General features: G+C 30.3%; 1 protein-coding gene across 6 annotated transcripts in view; it reads left to right on the plus strand.

The window, feature by feature from the left end:
- Positions 1–23,212, plus strand: part of LOC145247409 (serine/threonine-protein phosphatase 1 regulatory subunit 10-like) — a 138,307-nt gene that overhangs the window by 45,170 nt on the left and 69,925 nt on the right. For all 6 annotated transcript variants that reach the window (XM_080109116.1, XM_080109120.1, XM_080109118.1 and 3 more), the window contains 3 exons: positions 4,367–4,467; positions 13,096–13,182; positions 18,036–18,220. In XM_080109116.1, the coding sequence (XP_079965242.1) occupies positions 4,367–4,467; positions 13,096–13,182; positions 18,036–18,220 (373 nt within the window). The remainder of the gene's footprint in view (positions 1–4,366; positions 4,468–13,095; positions 13,183–18,035; positions 18,221–23,212) is intronic.

Here is a 23,212-nt window from a genome sequence, read left to right on the forward strand (position 1 = left end):
ATAAAATTTCTTCTATAACTATGTTTGATGGTGTTTGTAGTTTGTGCTATGAAAACGTATCTAAAATTAGTCGGCTTGGTGAATGATTTAAGATTTTCTATTCCTGAGAAAATGGGCTTTAATTAAAGTTAAGATTAAAGAATTTGAAAACATTTAAGTTAGCCTTTTTTATTTCTTGATACATTGACTGTATATTTGTTCTCTTTGTGCTTGATTTCCAATTTATGGAACTTTTTAACAAATTTATTATTCAACTCCTCTCTAGGGGAGGTTAGACACAATATCAAGTGTAGTTTTGAGAAACTAGCATCCTAGAATAAGCACATTCTAGCCTATAAATAATGTCTTAGCAGCCTTGTTGGCATTCCTGGGTAGAGACGTCTCTGGTGATTAGCAATGTAATCTCAGAATACAAAGCTTGGGAAGGTGAACTACCTAGGACTGGACAGAATCGTACCTCATCAATAAAGCTACTGTCAAGACTAATTTATATCACACTTCTGTGAAATCAAACTGTTACATAATGCTTTGATTGACATTCACTTCTCTTTAGGTACACTTAATAAGTCCATTTCAAGTTAATTTTTAAAACATTCTAACAGGATTAGTTGAAATGTTTTTGATCAATTATTGTGCATTTTGTAAATTAATATCACTTGAAGCCCACGTTTTTATTTTTATGGTTGGTTGTCACATAACATGCCAATCCTTGAAATTTTCAAAATTCATTTCTTGTATGAATTACCAATTCATCTCTGACAAATGCACATCGATTACCACCGGTCAGTTATCAATTTACAAACTATGAGAGGGTGCAGGATTGGTTTTTATTCAACTAAATGCTTTAAAACAATTGGAACTAAAAGAATCATGAACCAATTTTAGTTTACCTGTACATTCGTAAAAATCCAATAGACTGTCCAACAGCTGATGATTGAAAGAAAAAAAAAATCTGAAAATTTTAATATTATTAAATGGGATGAAGTTTAAGATATCAACTATGTAATTAAAGTATCAGATTATAAAAAAAACAAAAAAAGAAAAAACTGAAGAACTTACTGTTCAGTCTTTAAAAGAGGCTTAACAGACTTTGTAATTCTCTTCCTACTACCTGCTTCCCTGGCTGTACTAATATGCAGAAGCTTAAATGTAATGTAAACCAACATCTTGTTAATCTTTCCTAGGCATGGTCCCAAATAGTAGTGCCTTACATCCCTTTACATCCTTGTTAGGGATGAACATGAGGTAAATAATAAATAAAAAAGAGGCATATTTTCATCTAAAGACCGGTTTACAATTAAGTAGGGGTTCATTTATGTTACTAAATAAACTATCTGCTCTTGCAAAAAGTTTAATGGGTCATTTTAAAAAACATAACTCTTCTTTAAATTGTAAACATTTATGAACTAAAATCTAACCGAAATGTTCCTATTTGTTTTTACTATTAATATTGTTCAATACTACTAGTTCATTTTGCTTTCGTCATTTGATAGCATTAATTTTTATTGCTTTATTATATTATCTTGTAACACCTGTTATATCTTCATATTATTCTCGGTATTAAAAGCTCGCTATATCTACCCAGCATTGTCATATTACTTTTTAATATCTTTTGTTTATTAAATTACTTTGTGTAATTTATTGAAATGGATACAAGAAAATGAGTTATCTCTCTTAGATTATTTGAGTTTTGCTGTTTTCATCTGTAATTGACATTTGTTGTAGGAAAAAAAGATGACTTCCCTTTAAAAAATATTCCAAGCATGAATATTGTATTTGCAAAGAAATTAAATAGTTTTTTTATAACAATATGAACCAATGTTAAAGTAAAAGAAATGGCTATTCAGACTGAAATATTAATATTTTAGAGCAGAATTTATTTTGGTTTAAAGTTTAAAATTTGGCTGACCTAATTTTAGATATTCTTCTAGCCTGGCATATTTTCGTTAAAAATAAATAATTTTAGAAGTTGGTGGATCAATTGAATATGTAAATTTAACATAAATGATCAGCAATTTCCAAACCATATATATATATATATATATATATATATATATATATTATTTATTTTTTTTTAAGGGCATATAACAAAATGTTTTATAAAAGGAGAAAAATTTTGTGTGGTTTGATGGAGGGGAGATAAAAAAAATGTTGAACATCGTTGATTTATTTATCTCTCTTTGATGACAAAAAATGTGACTCAAAAGCTGCGAAAGTGGGATTTGAAACCAATGCCCTAGAAGAAAAGCACTTTGGCCAGACAAAAATTGCCTGGGCAGCTTTGTCAGCATTCCCTTTTAGGGAGGCCCCAGGCGATTAGCAATAAACTAAACCTTTCTCAAAAGGTAAGAAAATAACACTTGAAATAATGGACCTCCTAGAACTGCATAGGATGATACTTTAGCCAACAGCCAATCTTATCTTGGTATGAATGCTTAAAAAGATTAACATGTGAAAAAAAAGTTGGTATTAAGTAGATAGTAAAACTATACCATATACTAATTCATAATTATAATCTTTTTGTTCTAACTGTAATATAAAAAATGTTAAATCATAAAAAATTACATGCTTTTCCATAATCTTATCATAATTCATATTCCAAGTGGCATTCTTGAACTGTTAAGTCTTTTGTCCTTGCTCTCCAAAAAGTAATGCTATTTGTAACTTGTTTTAATGTATAGTCCCAGAAGAAAAAGAATCCTCACTCCAGTACCTACACCCACACGAAAACAAGAAAATGACAAAAAAAAAGAATTGTTGCATCTTAATGCTATCTTTAAATGAAGAATTAATTTCCACTATAAAGTCTAGACTAGTGTTATTTTCGTTGTCAATTTTTGTTGATTTACTTTAATGTTTGAACCATGCATTTTTTGTTTATCTCCACCCCTTGTAAAGAAATTTTTTTTTAAGATAAATGTGATTATTTCCGTATAAATTAGTCGTTAAAATAATAGGCAAAAAGCAAAAAAAAAAAACTTGCTATTAAACTATAATTTAAGGTTGCGTTTTTAATATGATCTAAGGTGAAGAACTCATTAATTTACTAAGTTATATTTCCTTAATTTTTGCTCATTGTTTACTAAAATTGTAAATTTTTCCACCACCTGTATTTGACTATTTTTCCCCTTTTCTTACCAATCAATAGGCACATTTTCACTTTATTAAAAAATTTAACCTTTAAGGAAGAACATGCATCTGTAAAAATAAGGCCAAGACTAAAGAAAAGAATAAAATTATTGTAGACTATTTTATGAATAATTTTGTGTAATTACTCCTTTATGAAAGATTTTGAAAAGAAAAGGATTGTTGTGTAGCTAGGAAAGAAATAGTTATATGAAAAAAAAAGTTTTTTTTTTCTCCATCTCTAAAATTCAAGAAACATATATCAACGAGCGCTTGGAAGTTTAATTTGATGTTAGTTTTTCAAATTCATTTTTTAAACTTGGATTAAGATGGCAGACTGCCTGTGAAAATACATGTGATCAGAGGAGATAGCTAATGTCTTTTTTTTTTTTTTTTTTTAATTTCTTAAAGCATTTTTATTAGTTTTTTATCTGAATGAAAAAAAATCACCACTAATTGCGATTTCACTCCTGATTTAAACATTAAAACGAAAAAATATTTTAATTACAAAACGATTGTTTTTAATGCTTTTTGCATTTTCCCTATTTATAAAATTTCAATGTAGATGATGAGGCAATGAAAATTACTGATTAGTATTGGGAAATGTTTTTTAGTAAAAGAAATATTTGGTTGGATATGGCATGTGATTGGAATTTTAATTTTTATGAGCACAGATCAACAATTGTCATAAGTGACTCGTTAGAATCAAATATTGATTTTGTAAGATGGAAACTATCAATAACCGATATTGAAAAACTGATTGCCTTTACTTTATTGTATAGATGGGGAAAAAGCACTGTATTAATAAAACCTGTCTGACAAGATTTTAAGTGTCCTTTTCTCACCTATATGTAACTTTGATAATAAATATTCATTGGATTATTTTAAAATTTTGTTTTGACTATTGAATATTTATTGAAAATAAAGAAAAACTAAAAATGAATTTTCAAAAATGTTTAAATTATAGCATGACTATTTCGAATTATTTTACATGTATGCATTTTTGTGTGATTTTGTTTGTTAAAAAAGGTTTCATTTGCTGAATTTAAATGCTTTTATTCTATATTGTTGAAGGAAAATGGAAATTTGAACTGTTAAATTTTGTTAAATATAGGAAAAAAAACTTGAAAAACAATGCCAAAATTCAAATAATTTGCGATTCATTTTTCTTTTTTCAATATAAAAAGAATCCAACTCCAGTTGACCTTTGGACTAAGGTGTATATTTTTAATTATTTCAGGCCCCTATAGTTGATCCTTGTAAGATTTTGAAGAGTATGGCCCCTCTTCTTTGTCACAATGGAGGTATTAAAGGTGAAGAAGAGGCGGTTACTGTTGCCAGGTAAGTGTGTGTGCATGTGTAAAGATTGTTCACTTAAAGATAAAGGTTTTTAAAAATTAATATCTCTCTAGACCTGTGTAAATTACATATTTTTTATTTTTCCTTTTACTGGTATCATTTAAAAAATATTTCATTTGCTGTGGAAGTAAGCTCTATTTTATGAAGAGTTTTAAAAACATTTTTCTTTATATTTTGAATGTTTTCGAGATTTATTTTATTTTGTGTTGTGGCATAATGATTAAAAAGTGGAAAAAAGTTTTAAAATCATAAACAAATATTAATGTCCTAAAATATTACGTTTGAAAATAAAAACAAACCAGCAAAAGTTTTAGTAACAGATGAATATGAAATTATTTTATTTTTATTTTTTACATCCAAGTCCATAACTCTAAATAGGGAGTAACAGGTAATAATGTAAGAAAAGGCTATTATTATGTATTAACAAATGCTTTGAATTTTGTTTCTTTCAATTTTTTGGTATGTGATTGCTTGATAGATATTATCACAGACTATGGAATCAGACATGTTGAGTTAAAGTCTTATTGGATAAATCACACAACTCTAAAGCATTACAACTGCATTTTTTTTATTGTCGATTAATTCCACTTTTTGGGTGATGAATTGTTGCATGCCAAACTATCAAAGATCTCATTGTAACAAGATTAATGGAAGAGAATTCCAAGTTAAGGTGTTGGCCAAAAAACAGCGGTTGAGACATGGTCTTGGACAATGGCTGATTGGCGGACACAATCATTCTCATTGGCCACGTTTCACAACCATACAGGAGGATCCTCTGGATGATAGATTGGTAAATCTTTCCTTTGGTTGAATATTTAAAGCTTCTTATGCAACTGTTGGAGGCACACAAATGCAGATGGCCTTTTGAAAATGTTTTTGTCTTAGAAAAGAATCCAGCTATCAATTGAAATTTAACTCTTTAGATGTGCACACACTTAAGTCTTTTTTTTTTTTTTTCCATCTTCATTACTATTTCTTATCTCTAACCAAAATTTTTTCATTGTATGTAAAAACTTTTAATGTAGATATATAGAATTTTGTAAGGCTTTTGACAGGGTATGGCACAAGGGTCTCCTCAAGAAAATTAAATCATACGGTATCACTGGTAGAATACTTAACATAATTAAATCCTTCTTAGATAAGAGAAAAATCCAGGTTGTCCTCGACAGCTGTACGTTTAAACAGTGTGATATAAATGCGGGAGTGCCTCAGGGGTCTATCCTTGGACCTCTATTGTTCCTAATATTTATTAATGACCTCCCTGACAAAACTGCCTCTGAGATGGATATATATGCTGATGACACTACACTCTATAACAGGCATGACAGGAAAACAAACGAACACATATCTAAAGAAATGGCAAAAACACTAGAGGATGACCTCCAATCTGTAGTGGAATGGGGACATAAATGGATGGTCACATTCAATGCTGCCAAGACTAAACTGGTTTCCTTCAATAATTACAAGAAACCTTCTCTGCCACCAATAGCAATGGCCAGTGACTCCTTGTCATAGAGTACATCTTTCAAACTGCTTGGCCTAACGTTCACAGGAAACATGAGTTGGAACAATTATATTGAAAACATTGCCAGGGCTGCTGCGAAAAATGTAGGCTCTCTCTACCGTGCTAGAAAACTGCTGACACCTGAAAGTATCCTGTACCTCTATAAGGCCACCATTCGCCCATGTATGGAGTATTGTTGTCACATTTGGGCCGGTGCATCTGCTACTAGTCTCTCGCTCCTAGACAAGGTTCAAAAAAGAGTTGCCAATCTGATAGGCCCTGAACTGGCATCTAAGCTTCAGCCTCTGTCCCATCGATGAAATGTTGCATCCCTCTGCCTGTTCTACAAGTATTTTAATGTTGAATGCTCTGACGAACTGCAGACACTTGTGCCCCCACGACGTAGACACCCTCGACAAACCCGACAGGCAGCTAAATCCCACCCCCACATAGTAGAGATCCCTAGATGTAAAAGATCTTTCTACTCCAGTAGTTTCTTCCCCAGAACCGCTAGACTTTGGAATTCCATTCCAAGTTCCTGCTTCCACAACTGTATGCAGAAGTTCAAGTGCAACGTGAACCGACATCTTGCTGCCCAAATCCCAACATAGTGCCCCAGTAGTTGCTGCCCCTGATAGTAGCCCCCTACACCAAAGTGGCAATGCGCCTTGTTTGGGGTGAAAATGTAATTAATTAAAATTTTAAAATGTAAACAATAGTACTAAAGTAATTTTGCTAGCTCAAATAGCCATCAAATTATGACCATTAAAAATTTGTTGGAAATTAGAAAATTTGCTGTCTATGTAAGCATTTCACTAAGAGCAGTAAGCCCCCCCCTCCCCAGTTCCCCCCCCCCCCAAAAAAAAAGTAAATTTTATAAAAAGTATTTTAAAATGCAGAAACTATTTAATTTGTGTTGTCTCTAATCTTTAATTGAATATTTCTTCTAGACTTAGTTAATGATAAATGTGTCTGGAATAAGTATTTTTAATGCTGAAAGTATGCTTTTCGTTATCTCTAATCTGTCCTTGTTTGATAATTTCTCCTAGACTCAGTTGTAAATAAGTATTTTAAAAATGCTTAAACTATTTTAAAAATTTTTATTTCTGATCTTTCCTTGTTTGAGAAGCCTTCCTATACTGTGGTAATCATTAATTTGATTGAATACAGTGATTCTCACGGAATTTTTTTTCAGCATACGAAAATAATGAAAGTGCAAACCCAATATTGTGATTACATTATGGACACCTTGAAACAATGTCCCTATGTCGTAGCCATTTGTAAGGTGCATAGGTACATATATTAATAAAAATAGTAAAAATCAACTAAATGTCAGAATATAAATTTTTTTTTGTACTTATTCACAATTGACTGAATTTATATATAAAATGAAGCTTTCATAAAACATGCAGGTTTCAGAAAAAATATATATATTACAAATTTCAAAGAAAGTGGTACTTGTACAGTTTAATCAAGACATTAAAAAAATGAAAATATCGAAAAAGGTTATATTGTATATATCCTTATGGAACAAAGTTCTCCGAAAAAAATTTCACTTAATTTTATCAAGTAGTTTTTTTTTTTGTTTTTTTTTTTACAGCGAAAAAACAATTTATGATACCAAGCAAAAGGTTCAATTTCTAGGAAGAAAAGCTAATAATCAAGATGGGGAGGGAGTGTCGTCGCTTTACATGGAGTTATCTCCCCGTGGCATGTTAAAAATTTCCATAATGGCTGACTTCAATGTGCTCTCATAAAAACATGTTTTTCCGCTGTAAAAAAAAAACTTGATCAAATTAAATCAATTTTTTTTTTTTGAGATCTTCAGTCCAAAATGGATACGTACAATATAACCTTTCTTCTATATTTTTTAATGTCTGATTAAACTGTACAAATACCAAGAAAGTTTATTATTCTCAATGAAGCTGTAAGGCAACAAAAATCGAGTAGTTTCTGCATTTTTAAATACTGTTTATAAGATTTACAAATTTAAAATGTTAATATTTTAGAAAGCTGAAGTAAACAATCAGTTTTTTTGCCGTTTACGATGAATTTGTAATGAATAAAAAGTTTGTTTATGCAGAAAGTAAAAAAGTATCTATTATATATATATAGCAATACACATAGAAAAATTGAAATGGCTTAAAATATTTCAATATTTGTATATATATAGAAAGAGCTTGATGAGCTAAGAAAGAATCTTTTTAAATTTTTAAAATCCAATTAAAATTAAAGAAGCTATGGCTATTTTTGTACCTCACAAGTTTGGATATTTTTCCCTCTTTAAGGCCATATGCATTTTGTCACATTTTTTGACACTACTTTTTCAGTAAAAATGCTATATCTTTGTTAAAACACAAGACTAAGCAATGAAATTTTCAATATAAATGTATTTTTGTGCTAAAAATTAGAATATGCTACTGAAAATCTCCAGAAACTAATGGTTTTCAAATAATCTACAGTAAATGCACATAAATATGCTGCCATTCCTTAAAAATGCCATGTATTCATTAAAAGAAAAGAAGTTAGAGAACTCAAAGCCGAATTGTTATGCATTATATGTTCAAATAACTGAAATCGAAATCTAGGACTGTTTAAAAATGAATATATTGCAATATTTCTTTGGTATTATTGTAGATTAATGCCTTCTGTTAACCCCCAGCCCATTTGACCATCTTTCCAAAATATGCGATTTTACCTTTGTAGGCAATTGAAAAACTTTAATGAAAGATAAAAATGTATTATTTTAGAATTTAATGTAAAATGATTCTCCATTTTAAGCCATTCTAGCCTTTTAGGGCAGTTAACCATATTTTTTTTCTATAGGAGATAAATCCTGTGTGTGTGTGTGTTTTTTTTTTTTTTTTTCTAAAGACGATTGTAGTTTTAAGAGGGTTCTTGTGCAATTATGAGAGGGTAGAAAGGTTGCCATTCTGACTTTGGGTTAATGATAGAGCTAAGGAAAATTATGTGTGAACACTCTCAAGCAAAACAAAAACAATTTTAGAATTTAGAGTGGGGTTAGTTTCACAAATTTAATGTAAAATAATTCTCCATTTCGAAACCATTCTAGCGTTTTAGGACAGATAACCAATTTATTTTGTTTATGGGTGATAAATCATGCACTTTTGTTTTTGGAAGGATCTGTTTTTTTTTTTGTTTTTTTTTTTTCTTGCCATTTAGCGTTAAAGGTTTAAGAGGAGGAGGAGGAGGAGGAGACTTGCCACTCCTACCAAGGGTTAGAGGTAGGATTAAAGGATTTTTGTTTAAGGTGTTTGATACTCATATTTACAGTGGGTGGGTCATAATTATTGGCTTTTGAAAATGTAATGCCTTAGATTTTGGACATCAAATTACTTTTAAATATGTAAACTTACGTAAATGAGAGGTGTGAAACAAGAATTAGGACAAACAGACAAAAATAAATTTCATTTAAAACAAGTGATGTCACTAACAAAAAATGTGAGGTTTGGAAAACTTAAAGTATTTTTTGCCCTCTTATTTAAAAATCCAAAAACACTTTTTGCTAAAGCTAACAAATCGTTCACAAATTTTGGATAAATTTTGTTTTTATTTTCAACTAGCGGGGGGTACCCGGCGTTGCCCGGGTGTTTGTAGGTGTGTGTGTTGGGGGGTAGATACAAAATAATGGCCGGGTGTTTGGAGGTGTAAAAGAAAAAAAAATTTCAGTAGTAAGGTGGGCTTGAATCCCGAAGCCTTGACGTGAAGGTGGAAAAGAAAGGGGAAAAAAGCCAAGACACCTAACCATCTCGGCCACGAGGGGAGAGAAATTGATAAGCGTGTTAAGTTAACGTTTATAAATTGAAATTGCCAGGTGCGAGGAGTTAATTCGCGTGATGTTTGACCTTTAGTTTTACTGCAAAGCGAAAGAGACGCGGAAGAGGTTTGATTGACATGTGGGCGCTTAATGAGGTCATCGCAGGAGAGTTACGACGACGTAATTAATGGCTAATCAGCAATGAATATTTTTAGTGCGGGGCAGTTTTTAATGATTGTTTTTTTGGGGGTGGGAAGGAAAAGCAGCTCCCCTGTTTATTATTAGAGGAGAAATAATAAAGCTTTTTTTATACCGTAAAAAGCAACATGCGGCGATCCTAAAATGTGGAATATTTAACTTTTCAAAGTCGAGCAAATTAAATAGATAGGCGACCTCCGTTGTTAACTCATAGATATAATGATTTAGAGGTGATATAAAAAGTTTTAAGAATGAACGACAAAAATCAAATATATTGGGGGTGGGGAGAGGTACTGTTTGCACACGTGAAGCAAAAAAATCATAGTTCACATTTTTTTTTTTTTTTTTTTTTAAACAAAACACTGTTTAATTCACATTTTAGATAACTTTTTTTAAAAATAGAATGATTGATTTTTTTTTTTTTTTTCCGATATCATGATTTTAAATTGCTTGGTACCACAAGAGAAAGCAGGTTACAATTTTATTTTTAACGGATAAATATAGTGAAAAGATTGATTTATTTAACAGTGAGTGTCTGAAGAAATTTATTTTCAAAATTTTCCATACTAGTCATGTTGAAGTCTTTTTTTTTTTTTAACACAACAAAAACATGAGTTGTCAAAAGAATTTCGGACACCCGAATCTATCAAAAGTAATATCTCTTCTAGTTAATTTCCAAATTTCATGATGAAATTTTTGAGAGAAACGGGTTACGACCATTTACAAATCAGGGTAATCTTGCTGAAAATGCTGTTTTATGATAACATTTTTATCACTTTGCTTAAGACTATTATAATATATAATGTACATTATTATTTATTAATTCATTTGAAAGTATATTTATTTTCGAACAAAACTGAGGTATTTTGAGGACTTTGGTTTTTAAAATGACGCTTTTAGCAGAACCCCCTTGAAATCTGTAATTATCGTCTGTACATTGCTAATATGTATGACAATTAATTTAATAGCAAAGAATAAAGTCTAAAAAATTATTTTTAATAAAATGAATTAAAATCAAGTTCTATTTGTTTACACTTACATCAGCTGTTTGTGTTTTATAATGAATGCCCTGGAAAATTTACTTCTGATTAATGGTTACCAGTTGTAAAATATAACCACAATAAATAAGGAATTTTCTGAAACAGTTTTGTGAAAGTCACACACAAATAATATCGACATTTACTGATGTACTGGAAAATTAATAATGGCGCCAAACTCTCTTTTTGACATGGTAAATTTGGGAAAAGGAGTTAAAAATAAAAAAATATACAAAATACTGTTAACCGAATATATGTCAGCCTATGTCACGGTAACATATTGAGTGAGTTTCTAACAGTATTTTGTCTAGTTTTTTTATGTTTAACTCCTTTTCCCAAACTTACCATGTCAAAGAGAGAGTCAGCCGCAATTTTTATTTCGTATTTTTATTTTTTGTATTTTTCAATACATCGGTAAACACTGTATGTTTTTCGAGCTGAATAAACATGTTACATCAAATAAAAACACTAGAAAATTATCCAGTTAGATAGAAAAGTAACTTATCTTGCCTTTGATAATATTTACTTGTTATATACTTGTTTTTTGACAACTTTTTCAAATCTATGTGTACAGTAATACAAACCTCAAAATTTATTTCCAGTAACTTGCCATTTGTTGAACATCTTGCCACAAAATTGCTTTCTCAAGGGTTACTACATGATTATTTTCATATCCAATGTCAACAAATATTTATGAAATGGTCTTATAAGTTATTAAATTTTATTCCTTCTATCCATTATTTTCAATCCTCTTTATAACGCTCATCATTCAACTGACAACCCATCCAGCTCATTATCTTTGTGTGATATTTAACCTTGGAAAGTGGTGACTCATTAGTAAAAAAACAAAAAAAAAACATTTGTGATTTGTCTTTTATATTTTGTGATTATTCATCCTACATTTTTTGTTTACATAATTTTAACATGAAGTAAACATAAGTAGGTTGATTCAAAAGCTCCTGTTTTATTTGTCTCCTCACCAACATGTAGAAGATAGCACCTCTTTTTTTCTGGGGTACTACACTTACCCTTGATCCATACTTGAAATGCTGAATAACTTTTTTTTTTTTTTCTTTCTTTCATCTGTGGTATGACCATCGACCTCAATGTCCCGATAATTAAATATTAACTGTTATTGCAAATGGGCTGGTAAAATAAAAGATGACTAAACCTAAAATATTGGGGGAGGAGGGGATATTTATTTATATTGTTTTTGTCAGATTATTGTCCCTGTCAGCAATAATATTTCTACTTCATTTCAGCTGATGTGTTCTTTGGCCTTCTTCATGTTTAATGTCCATTTATGTAATATTTTTTTCTTTGTGTGAATATGATCATCATTTATCTTTTGTAGGTTGATGTTTGTACTTCAATTAAAAAAGAATTGGATTTAAATATTTAAGAAATGTTGATATACACAATTGAAGCGTTATCTCCATATTAGTAAAATTGTGTGACCTCTTATGTGTCTGTGATTTATACATCTTATTTGCAATTATTTAAATCAAAAATACAATACCATAAAGTTTTAAAATCAATTTACTAAATTAAATTTGCCACAATGCATTTAGCTTTGGCTATTTTAATCCTGTGTTAATAGTTTAAATAAAAACAATTACTTTGTGACTCTTAGAAATTTGAAAAGAATAGGAAGTTATTTTAATTTGTTTTAAAATTCTTAGCAAATCCTCGTTAAAATATCGAATATTTTGGTAGCTTATTTACATCCAATCATTTTATACATTACCTTAACAACAATTAGTATTATAAAACTTGGTTAAAGTAATGATATAATGGACAAAAAATGTAATAATTAAATTTAACTTTTAAAATAATTTTTTTTTACAATATTAAAAATAAAAATAACAACATAATTAAAAAACAGAATAAGATTGAAGATATTTTTAAAAAATGAAAACCGTACAATATCTGCTCAAGGTGGCCAAATCTTATTGAAATATAAATTTCGTTGGTGAGGACAATGGTTTGAGAAGAAAACAATGTCGTTTCGTTTTGTACTTTTTTTTTTTATCAAAATGAAGCTATATTTATATCGTATATTTATAAACTTAAATTTCCCTTTTTCTTTTCAGTTTGATGAGAGATGCAAATAAAATGGTTAGCAAATGTATTTATGTGAATGTCTTAAAATCAACCGATGGACAAGACGTTTTAGAAAAGTAAGCAAATTTTTTCTTCCTTTCTAATACAAAAATCAATGCGTAGACTTATTTTGATTTTAGTCCAACTATTTTAAATAAAATTTGATTTCATTATATAAAAATTTTAGTTTTCTTAAATAAAAAGTGGGTAATTGATTTTTCGAGTGCGGGCTTATTAAAAATTCTGATTGTTATTAATAATCAAATCAATATATTGAACTTGTTCCTATCTGATGTATTGTTTTAAAACATGTAGAATATATTGCTAAATATTAACAAAAACAGTTTGGAAAGTTTACAATTCTAGTCATTATAAAACTAGCATTTTATAATGTGATGCAGTTATATTACCTGCATCTGTTTCACACAGGCCGGTCAGAAGTTGATGGCTGCATGCCAAATATTCTCAATATTAAATTTCATTGAAATATCTATATTTCATTTTCTTTTAATAAATGTTTTTCATTTTATGGTTTATTGTGGTCATTGAGCAATCTGAACTAAAATTTCATTAGGAAAAGTATGACCCGATCCTCAATTTTGAGTAAAAAATAGATGCAGTTTTTTATGTTTTTGTGAAAATCATCAAAATGAATATCAACAATCATTTTGATTATATAGACCTGTTTTTTTTTTTATTATTATTATTAGTATTCTTCAGTCTTGGAGACTGAAGATGCACAAATGAGCTGTTACTCATACAGCAGACTCCTCTCTCCACATCACTGGAATACTCCATTGGAAAGGTGAACGTCAATACACTTGCTTCCAGTGCTGAAACAGGAATTGGCAGCATGCTGGCTTTTCTTCATAATTGACTTGATGATTAGGTTTAAAATCAGTTTCCTTATCTTAAATCAGCTGTGTTTCCACTGATGAGTTCAGTCTATGCAAAGCAGTTTTCAGGTCACCTGCCTTCACCCTTTCAGGTGTGGAACTAGACTTAACTGTAAATGCTTGCCTTGAGGAGCGTTTTATAGACAATGGGAGTTTGTCTATGACAACTTATTCCTAATATAAGGTTTTTCAACTTAAAAGAAAACTTTTGAAAAGTAGTTTAGTAAAATCCAAAACTCACAAAATTCTATGAAATGTTTGACTTGTTTTGTTTTTTAATCTACTTAAAATTGAGAATTCTATTGAGTTTTTCATTTTAGAAAAATAATGGGGAAAAAACATTTTGTGGATTTAATGGTTTGTTGCCATGCAATGACATTTTAGGCAGTTGAACCTGATGGAGAGCTCGTCCCTCTCCCACCATATTAAAACAAAGCAGATTAATGCTATTTAACTTATATCTAGAAAGAATTAGAAGAATCTTATATTTCTTAAGAATAACTATAAAATGAACATAATTTTCTTAGCTGGATCTTGAACTCTGCATAGCAACTTCATTATCTGTACCTAGAACCACTACTGCTAATTATAGCATTTAGAAAGTGCTAATCAAAACAAATTGACACGACTCTGCCTTTATCATGAGCACAATGTACGTGTCATTCAGTAATAGTGACATATCATTTTAACTCGCGTCCAACCATCAGATGATGGGGGGGAGGGATAAATTAAAATCTGATATCATCAAATATGGTTAAATGATGCAGGTTTTAAAACTAGATGTCCAATGTGAAACAATGCAACAAAAAAAAAATTCTTTTTCTTAAAAACAATTATGACCTTTTGAATTTGACTACTCACCTGAAAAATGTTGCAATAATAAAGACTGGAAGCCAAACTAAGAATTAAATTAGCATACATGTTAATAATACCTATAGCTTTATAATGCTATTTTTGCAGTTTAAAATCCTTAAATTTGAGACCAGGATGATCATTTTAAAGCACAAACAGGTGATATAAGGTGAAGTCTTTGAATCACTACCCTTTGCTCAGGTCAAAACTTTGAAAGTTTCCACAATTTTGGCAGTCCTTTGAATTGCTGATTCTTGTTGTTGGGGCAATAAAGCAAAATTGTAAAAATTGTTTTTTCTGTTTTTGTTTTTTTTAGTAGACTTTGAGTTTATTAAAAAATGATTTTTCTTCAGCAAAACCTTTAAAATTTGCTCCCATCAAACCCTCAACCACTCTAAAGTGATAATTTTTTGTTTAGATATGAATTTTTTTTTCCATTTTCAACAATGAAGTATTCTGTGCATCTTGGAGATGCAAGTAAATATAAATAGTCTGCTTATAGTGAACTCTTTTTTTTTTTTTTTTTTAATTTTTTTTTTATATGCACCGAATTAAACAATTGTAATATTCTAAATAAATGAAGTGAGGTGAAAACAGGATTTGGTGATTGGGTCAAGCATAGACAACAATTGATTTAAATTTAAGGAAAATAAATTTAACAAAAATAAATCTGATTTGTTTTAAAATTCTAAAATACATTTGATATCTGAAATCAATCTGGTATCGCTGGCTAGTGTCTGGTTGCACAAGTAAACAGTACACAGTGATTATTGTTGCAGATAAGTAGCTAATGCTTCTCCATTTGTAAGGCAACTGATATGATTTTTAAAGAAATTTCAAGGGCATTGAATGGAAGTTTTAAAAGAAAATAAAATTGAACAAATGAAGAAAACTAAAATGTTTGTCAATATAAAAGGAAAGCAATGAGTAATTCAGTTCCTTGATAAATGATTTAATAATTGATTCATAATAAACTGTGTCTACTGGAGCAGCAATAAAGTCTTTAATAAAACTATTGGACATGATCTTGTGTTTATTTTTTGGATTATTCAGACTAGTATTCTTATCTTGGTTATTTTATTTATATTTATTTATTACATCTCTGGCAATGTATATTTGCCAAAGTGCATATTTTTGAACTTGAGAATCTATACAAAATTTTGGACTGACCTCTTTGTTTCGTGAGGGTAGATTGTTTCATCAGCCATAAGAGTAGAAGCTTCAATTATTTTATGTTAATCTGTTGTAAAGATTGAACCTTCAAACTCCAGAAGACTGTCACTTAGAACTGATTGTTAGCCAATATAGTTTGTTGTTATACCATGGGTTCAAATAATTAACGTTTTTACCCGGTTATGGTTGACGGAATGAGAACAATCTACCCTCGTTGAGTAAATAGAAATTTTGTTTAGGTTCCTGAGTCATAAGTCACATCACCCAAAATCTGAAAATAACAAGATGAAAAATAATAGTTCAAATAAGAAAAATTATCAACCCTCATCTAAAAAAAAAAAAAAAAAAAAAAAATTTAATGTAAACATGGATTATTTTATCTAAGCTCAGGAAGTGCTGTGTAAATGCAGCTTATAAATCCTAAAAATCTTATCTTTGACAAATTTAGTTGCATACAATGAGAAAGAGTTTAACTTTCTTATATTCTTTCCAGTGTTTTTTTTTTACCTGATCTTGTTTTTGTAATTTACACTAACCAAAGTGTTAAAACTGGATTCTATCTCTCTACAATGTAGAGTGATACCTTAGTTGTCATTAAAACAAAGTCAACTTTTATCTGGATTGGTTGTCACCTGGGAAGAATGTCATTATGTCCTTTCTTTTGACAGGTTAGTTTGGAAGATGGATTTTTCAAACTGACGCAGTTATTCATGAATTTGATCTGCTTCCATCCATTTAGCAAGAATAAATTAAAATGTCTAAGTTTTTTTCTTCATTAATTGTGTGACTTATGATTGGTTAGTACAAACATATTTATCATTCAAATCCTGAACTGCCTTTTTGCACACAATATTCACTTATTTTTGTTTATTGAAAAGCTTTTTTAAAGTAAGGAAAGTTCTCGGATATTGGTTACTTTCTGATTTAATGGCAACAATTAAAATGTAACTGATTCTATTTCCCTTTTATTTTTTAATATTTATTTTATATTTTGTTTTACAAACATTTTCTTATGTATGTTTATTTCCTTTATTTTTGGAATTCATACCATTGTAAACTTAAGAGTGTACATAAAACAAAATTATGCTGAAGTTATTGATTTCTTCTGTTTTTAAATGGGGAGCGGAGGGGGGGGCAATTCTTTATATATATATATATATATATATATATATATATATATGAAAGTGCATCCAGTGATCATTATCATATTTAGTTTTACATACTTGCATGTGTTGGATTCCTTTTCGAAATTGACTGACTTCCAAACTAATCTAGCACTGGCCAGGTTTTTATTTATCCTTTTTCTCTAGTCCATCCTTATCTCTTCCTTTCATGTTTACCTTGGCCTTCCCCTTCCAACTGACCTTGATACCTCAACTGTTCTATATTTACTAACCCATTAACTCTTAGTTTGTAGAGATACTTCAATACATCTAAAAATTCAATCTGTATGTTCATTTGTGGCTTAACGTCCACCTTACATGCTAGCATGTGTTCGACAGCTATTAGATTAATTTGGAGATAAATTTTTATCTTTGGACAGGTCTTTAACCTTTCTCTCAAATCCGTCCTTCCTAGTGAAGCCTTAATTTAGGAGCTTTGGGGAGCGTGAAGTCACACCTTAATTACCATAACTTTGTATTAATATAGTTATTTTTTTTTAATTAAATATTTATTCAAATAAAAGAAAATTAAATCCAATTTTTAAGTGTATGTGATCGCTTACGGTATGTGGGCAGGGGTCAGTTAATGACAACCTGATCTTAGTAGGCGATACAAGCAACATCATAAGATAGGAAAAGTTGAAGGCATTCACAAAACATCTAATTTCAAGCATAAGGCAGGAAGATGGAAAATGAAAATAATATTAAAAAATGATAAACAGGATTTTGTTTTTAATTATATTTCTCTAAGCTCTCCACGTGGTAATATTTCCACCTGCAGAATGCTGAGTAAGTATATCTAAAATCTGTTGCAACATGACTTATTTTGTGTTTTTCTTTGCCTAGGTTTCTAACGAATGGAGGCTGGGATATCATGAACGATTGGTTGCATGATGCCCGTCAATCGGAAAATACTCCTTTACTCATGGAGATTCTACGAGTTTATCACACGTTGCCTGTTACAATTGATATCATGAAAAAAAATGATGCTGCTAAGACAATAAAGCAACTGCGGAAGTCTGAAGATGAAGGTAAGTCATGCAATAGCCCCCTCCCCTCCCCATTTTCTAGTAAATATTTGTAATGTCTTGTTAGTCTGTCGATTTGTTTTTGTAGAAATGCAGTGTGAATTTCAGTGTTACAGGTAGATTGGGATAAGATAATGGAGATGGATGAGAACTTTTGATCTGTAGAAAGTATGTTTGGATGACGAAGCTCTTGAGGTTGTTGAGAAACTTTGTTACCTTTGTGATAACATTGGAGCACAAGGAGCTGGTGCTTGTGTGATGATTACAAGGGTCAAGTGGATGGCGTATATTCTGGGAACTTGTATAACTAACCAGTAGTGTTAGCATTGTCGGTTAAGAAAAGAGTCTTTTAGTCATATCAGTTCGATGATGTATGGAAGTGAAATCTGCCAGGTGTAAGTTAAGGATATGTGTTGCATGGCAAGAAATGATACAATTAATGCGTAATGTGTTACACAGCAAGAAATATGTAATAGGAGTCTTAAAGATGTACACACATCTGAATTGAGGATAATCAAGAAAAAGGTAAATCACAGATGACGTCAAACAATGACACATTAAAACTAATGTAAACGATAGAATTTCATGGAGAGAATCAATTTGTGCAGCCATAGTCAATGTGTAACTCGCATCTTATGTCATAAGACACTTTAAATGAAGAAAAAGAAGTCTTACATTTTTGTTGTGGTATAATGCATATATTATCTTTCCTTTCAATTATACTATTCAATAATACTTTTGTTTTAATTATAGTAAGAATGTAGGAATAAGCTTTGAGCTTAGATGCCTGCTACAATATAGAAATTAGTTTTCTCTTTTAGTCCATGTCATATAGTTTTTGTTATAACAAGAAAAAAACAGCTGTTGAATATGACTGAGGTTGTATTTAAAAATTAAGTGTCAATAAGATGTGCATCATATAATCAATGATTTCACTTGCAACCTTAATTTTATTGACAACACGTGGAAGAAATGGAATGATGTAATAACTGAAAGAGGGGGAAACACATGAGGCAAAATTAATATTGCAGTCGATTCAGATGAGAATCCAGGATTTATATTTACTGAAATATTGGTTCTGCTTTCTAGATGGTGTTTCAGTTTTTATTTTCATAAGTCTCTTGCTATGCTTATTCATTATTCCAGATAGTTCAGCCCACTTCTCAACTACTGCAAAATCAGCGGCCGAATCATAAAGTAATGTGAAAGTTGGTTTAATCATATGAAAAGGGAAAGATTTGAAGTAAGATTTCAGCTGCAGTTTTAATTTTAATGGTGACACATGTAAGAATAATGAAATGATCTAAATAATTTAGAGACAGGGTTTATTATGACATCGCAATGTATTATTTATGACTTTAGAATCTTTTTAACTTTCTAATAAAATGATGTAAATAATTAAAAATGCGAGAAAAGAGGACAATAGAAGGAAGGTTTTAAAATAAAAGGGTTCGATTTTGAATTTTATTTAACCACAATGTATTCTCAAATTTGTAAAATCCTATGACTTTGTAATTCTTGTAAAAACAACTACCAATACCAAAGTTAAGAAATTATGAAGTTGAAAATGTGTCAGCCAGGAGAAGCATCTTGAAAACTTAAAAATATAGAATAAACAAACTGTTTTAAAAACACCCTTTTAGATGCAAAAAAAAAATTCTTTTTTTTTTATTATTAATTTGCATCTAAAAACCTGCTTTTAAAACAATAGTTTCTGTTTATTCTATATTTTTAATTTTTCAAGATACTTCTACTGCCTGAAACATTTTTAATTTCATATTTGGCAAATGTGTGCCTTTCTGGCTTAATAAATATTTAAAATAAGAAGGAAACTAGAGTTCTATGTGTATCACCACCCAGCATAACCTAGATAACACAACACAAAGATGAAGTTTTTAGAGAAAAAAAGAAAACTCTTTTTCTGAGGAAGGATTTTGAATCCGTTATGAATTAGAAAAAAAAAAAAATCTTTTTTTTTTTTATGACTTATTCATTAAACTATAGTTCAAGTGATAATAGTTTTAACTCGTCCTTTGGAGTGCAGCTTGATCTGTTGATATTTGTTTCACCATGTCCTATACAAAGAAGTTGAGAGTTGTTATGTAAACTGGAGGGTTAGATGAAGTGTGGCTGACAAAGTTCTCTGACAGCCAAGTTTGGCTGGTATGGCAGAGAATAGTCTTGCTGTCACATGTACCGACTATCTCTTACTACCTGGTTGATCAAGGGCTTCACTACTTCGCTCAGAATACTACATCACTCTGAGTACATCTTTAGATGCAGCAGTGAGTACTTGTTCTAGAAGTTAATTGTATTTTGGCAAAAATTTTTCTCATTAAAGAACAACCACAGTATGTCTGGCCTATCCAATGGATATTTCAACTTGTCGATCAGCTTCTTTGCATGCTTCAGTCACTTGCATCGCCTTGGACAGAAATTGTTCTTTATCTTGCATGAAGATGTCCTCATGCACCATCAACCTAATAAACTTTTATTTTACTTTTTTTCTTGCAAAGACATGCATCAACTCGTTAAGTTTATTGTTGATGATCTGAACTTCGGTGACTAACTCCAGCATTCTGATGCTGTCAAATTGTCTATTATGTTTTTTTTCTCTGATGTTGCCTTGTGGTCAAATCTTGAACTTTCTTTTCTGACCTTTAATTACATCTTCCTGCTTATGCTGAGGAAGTTTGACCTCTTATTTTTCCTCCTGGTATGACTTCCAAAGAGAAATCTATCCCTTTCCACAAGTATGGAGATTTAACCTTGTCCATAATTGCTAGTGTTACCAGATCAGGCTGTCAGAAGATACCAATTTCCTGCCTAAAATGTACCAAACATTGATGTTGTCGTTCTTTTTCATTTCCCTTTGCAAAACTCAATCATGTTCTGTAAAGCCAGAATTGAAAATAGTGTCATCTACAAAACAACCAAACCAAACACCATGAATTATTATCTGAAGATATAAAAACTTGAAACATAAATTTTTTTTACGAAAATGACTGGATTCAACCTTAAATAATCGTTGTGTATGGTTATAGGCTACTAATCAACCAATCAAACCATTTTCAATTCTGGAAGGGGGGGTATATATATAGTTTGTTTTCATGTAAACAAGACAACGAAAGTAAAAGTAAAAAGAATATGCATAAAATTAAATGAAAATTGTGAACAAATATTGTGAACACTTTGTATAAAAATATATTTTTTACTGTTCTATTGATTTTGCATTTAGTGAATGAAGGGGGCAAATACTGCATGACTACATATCTAAGAGATAAACAAAATAAACATTTATATTAGATAAGACTTTGTTTCTGTAATCGAAAGTAATGTTAGCATATTTCAAATAATTGAAAATATTCCAATATAATGTCAGTATGTAGAAATTCACCTTTGTGCCGCCATAGCCAATGTGGAAGAGACAAGTTAAATGAAGAGTTGATAATTAAAAAATCAACATAAAAAACTTTCTAGAAATTTTGTAGAATTAACACTCTCTGCTGATCCTGAAAAAACAAAAAAAAATGAAATGTTTTAACGATTGTGTGTGAACACTCTGAAAAACTTGACAGAAAAAAGAAAAGGTAAAACAGCGTTTAGATTGGAGGATCAGTTCCTTATATAAATAGAACATAATCCCCACCTCCATTTCCGAGCCATTCTAGCTTTTTGGACACTGAATGCAATATATTTTAACATAAAATGATATGTTTCTAAGTTTTTGAGGTGAGGATTGATTCCGTATTTTCATTTTTCGGGTTATGATTCTCATCTTAAGTGCTATTTTCACAAGGTGAAACATGTTACCCACTCAAAGCAAGGTTAGTAGAACATCGAAAAGCCATAATACATGGAGAGATTATAGATAAAGTCTGATATGGCTGACTACATATGGAGGGAAAAAGGAAAGCATCTACCCTCTTGGGACGAAGTAAAAGTTGTGAACAGTAATGTAAAAGCCCTTCAATTTTATCAATGCAAGTTTTCAAACTGTTTTTCATCACAATTTACATAGCTTTGAATTTGCCTTTTATGCTGCGATCAATTTTGTACAAGTTTGGGTATTAATTTCTTGAAATCCATCTCTTGTGTAATTTTTCAAATCACACTTAGATTTCAATTATGACCTTTGTCCTTGAGTACTCACCAAAAGAAAAAATCCATCGGAATCAAGTCCAGTTAGCTTGACCTTTTCATCCTATTCATTTCTTAGGAAATGTTTTACAACACTCATGGATCTGAGGGCCACATCTTGTTGAAAAAAAAATTACTACAAACACAATTGTAGTAATGTAACTTTATACATAAACCGCTTCCACATACTGTCTAGCTACTTTTGGATCACCCTGAATATAATATATAGATAAGTAGATAGGAGTGAGGTTCCGAGAGAAAAGTGTATATTTAAAGAAGGGAGTTTACTAACATTCATTTTTAAGAATTTGATATGTAAATTGTTTTAAAGTTTGATGTTTAAATTTCTATGTAACATGTGTTTTGCACATGCTCTCTTCTCTTTGAAAATGCATGTGTTCTTTTTAAGTCATTGGTTCATTTTCGAGCATGTTGAGTTTATTCAAGTTATTTGAACAGTTTTTTTTTTTTTTTTTACATATAATTAGTGTTTAGAATTAGTGAATATATCTTATGACGGGTTGTTTATTTTTTCTTGTCATCTCTGTGTGTGGTGTGTATTTAGATCAGTTTATCTGTTCTGGTTTATGTAGGTGGGTTCATTTATATATGCTTTTGTTTTCATGCATACATGCACACTCAAATTTATTTTCATGTGTATATATATGCATGTGCTCTGTATGTTATTTGTTCAAAGCCAATGTGAATTTAGTTAAAAAAATTTTCTTATATAGGGAGATAGGAATAATCTTCTGTGTGTATATCTATCATAATAAATCCATGTTCCTGTCTGTTTGTTCATAATGATGTCATAGCATATATATATATATATGCTATGACTTCATAGAAGCTGCT

Source organism: Euprymna scolopes, chromosome 25 (genome assembly GCF_053919585.1).
Source record: "Euprymna scolopes isolate OS-2025 chromosome 25, ASM5391958v1, whole genome shotgun sequence".
In the NCBI taxonomy this organism is placed as follows: domain Eukaryota; kingdom Metazoa; phylum Mollusca; class Cephalopoda; order Sepiida; family Sepiolidae; genus Euprymna; species Euprymna scolopes.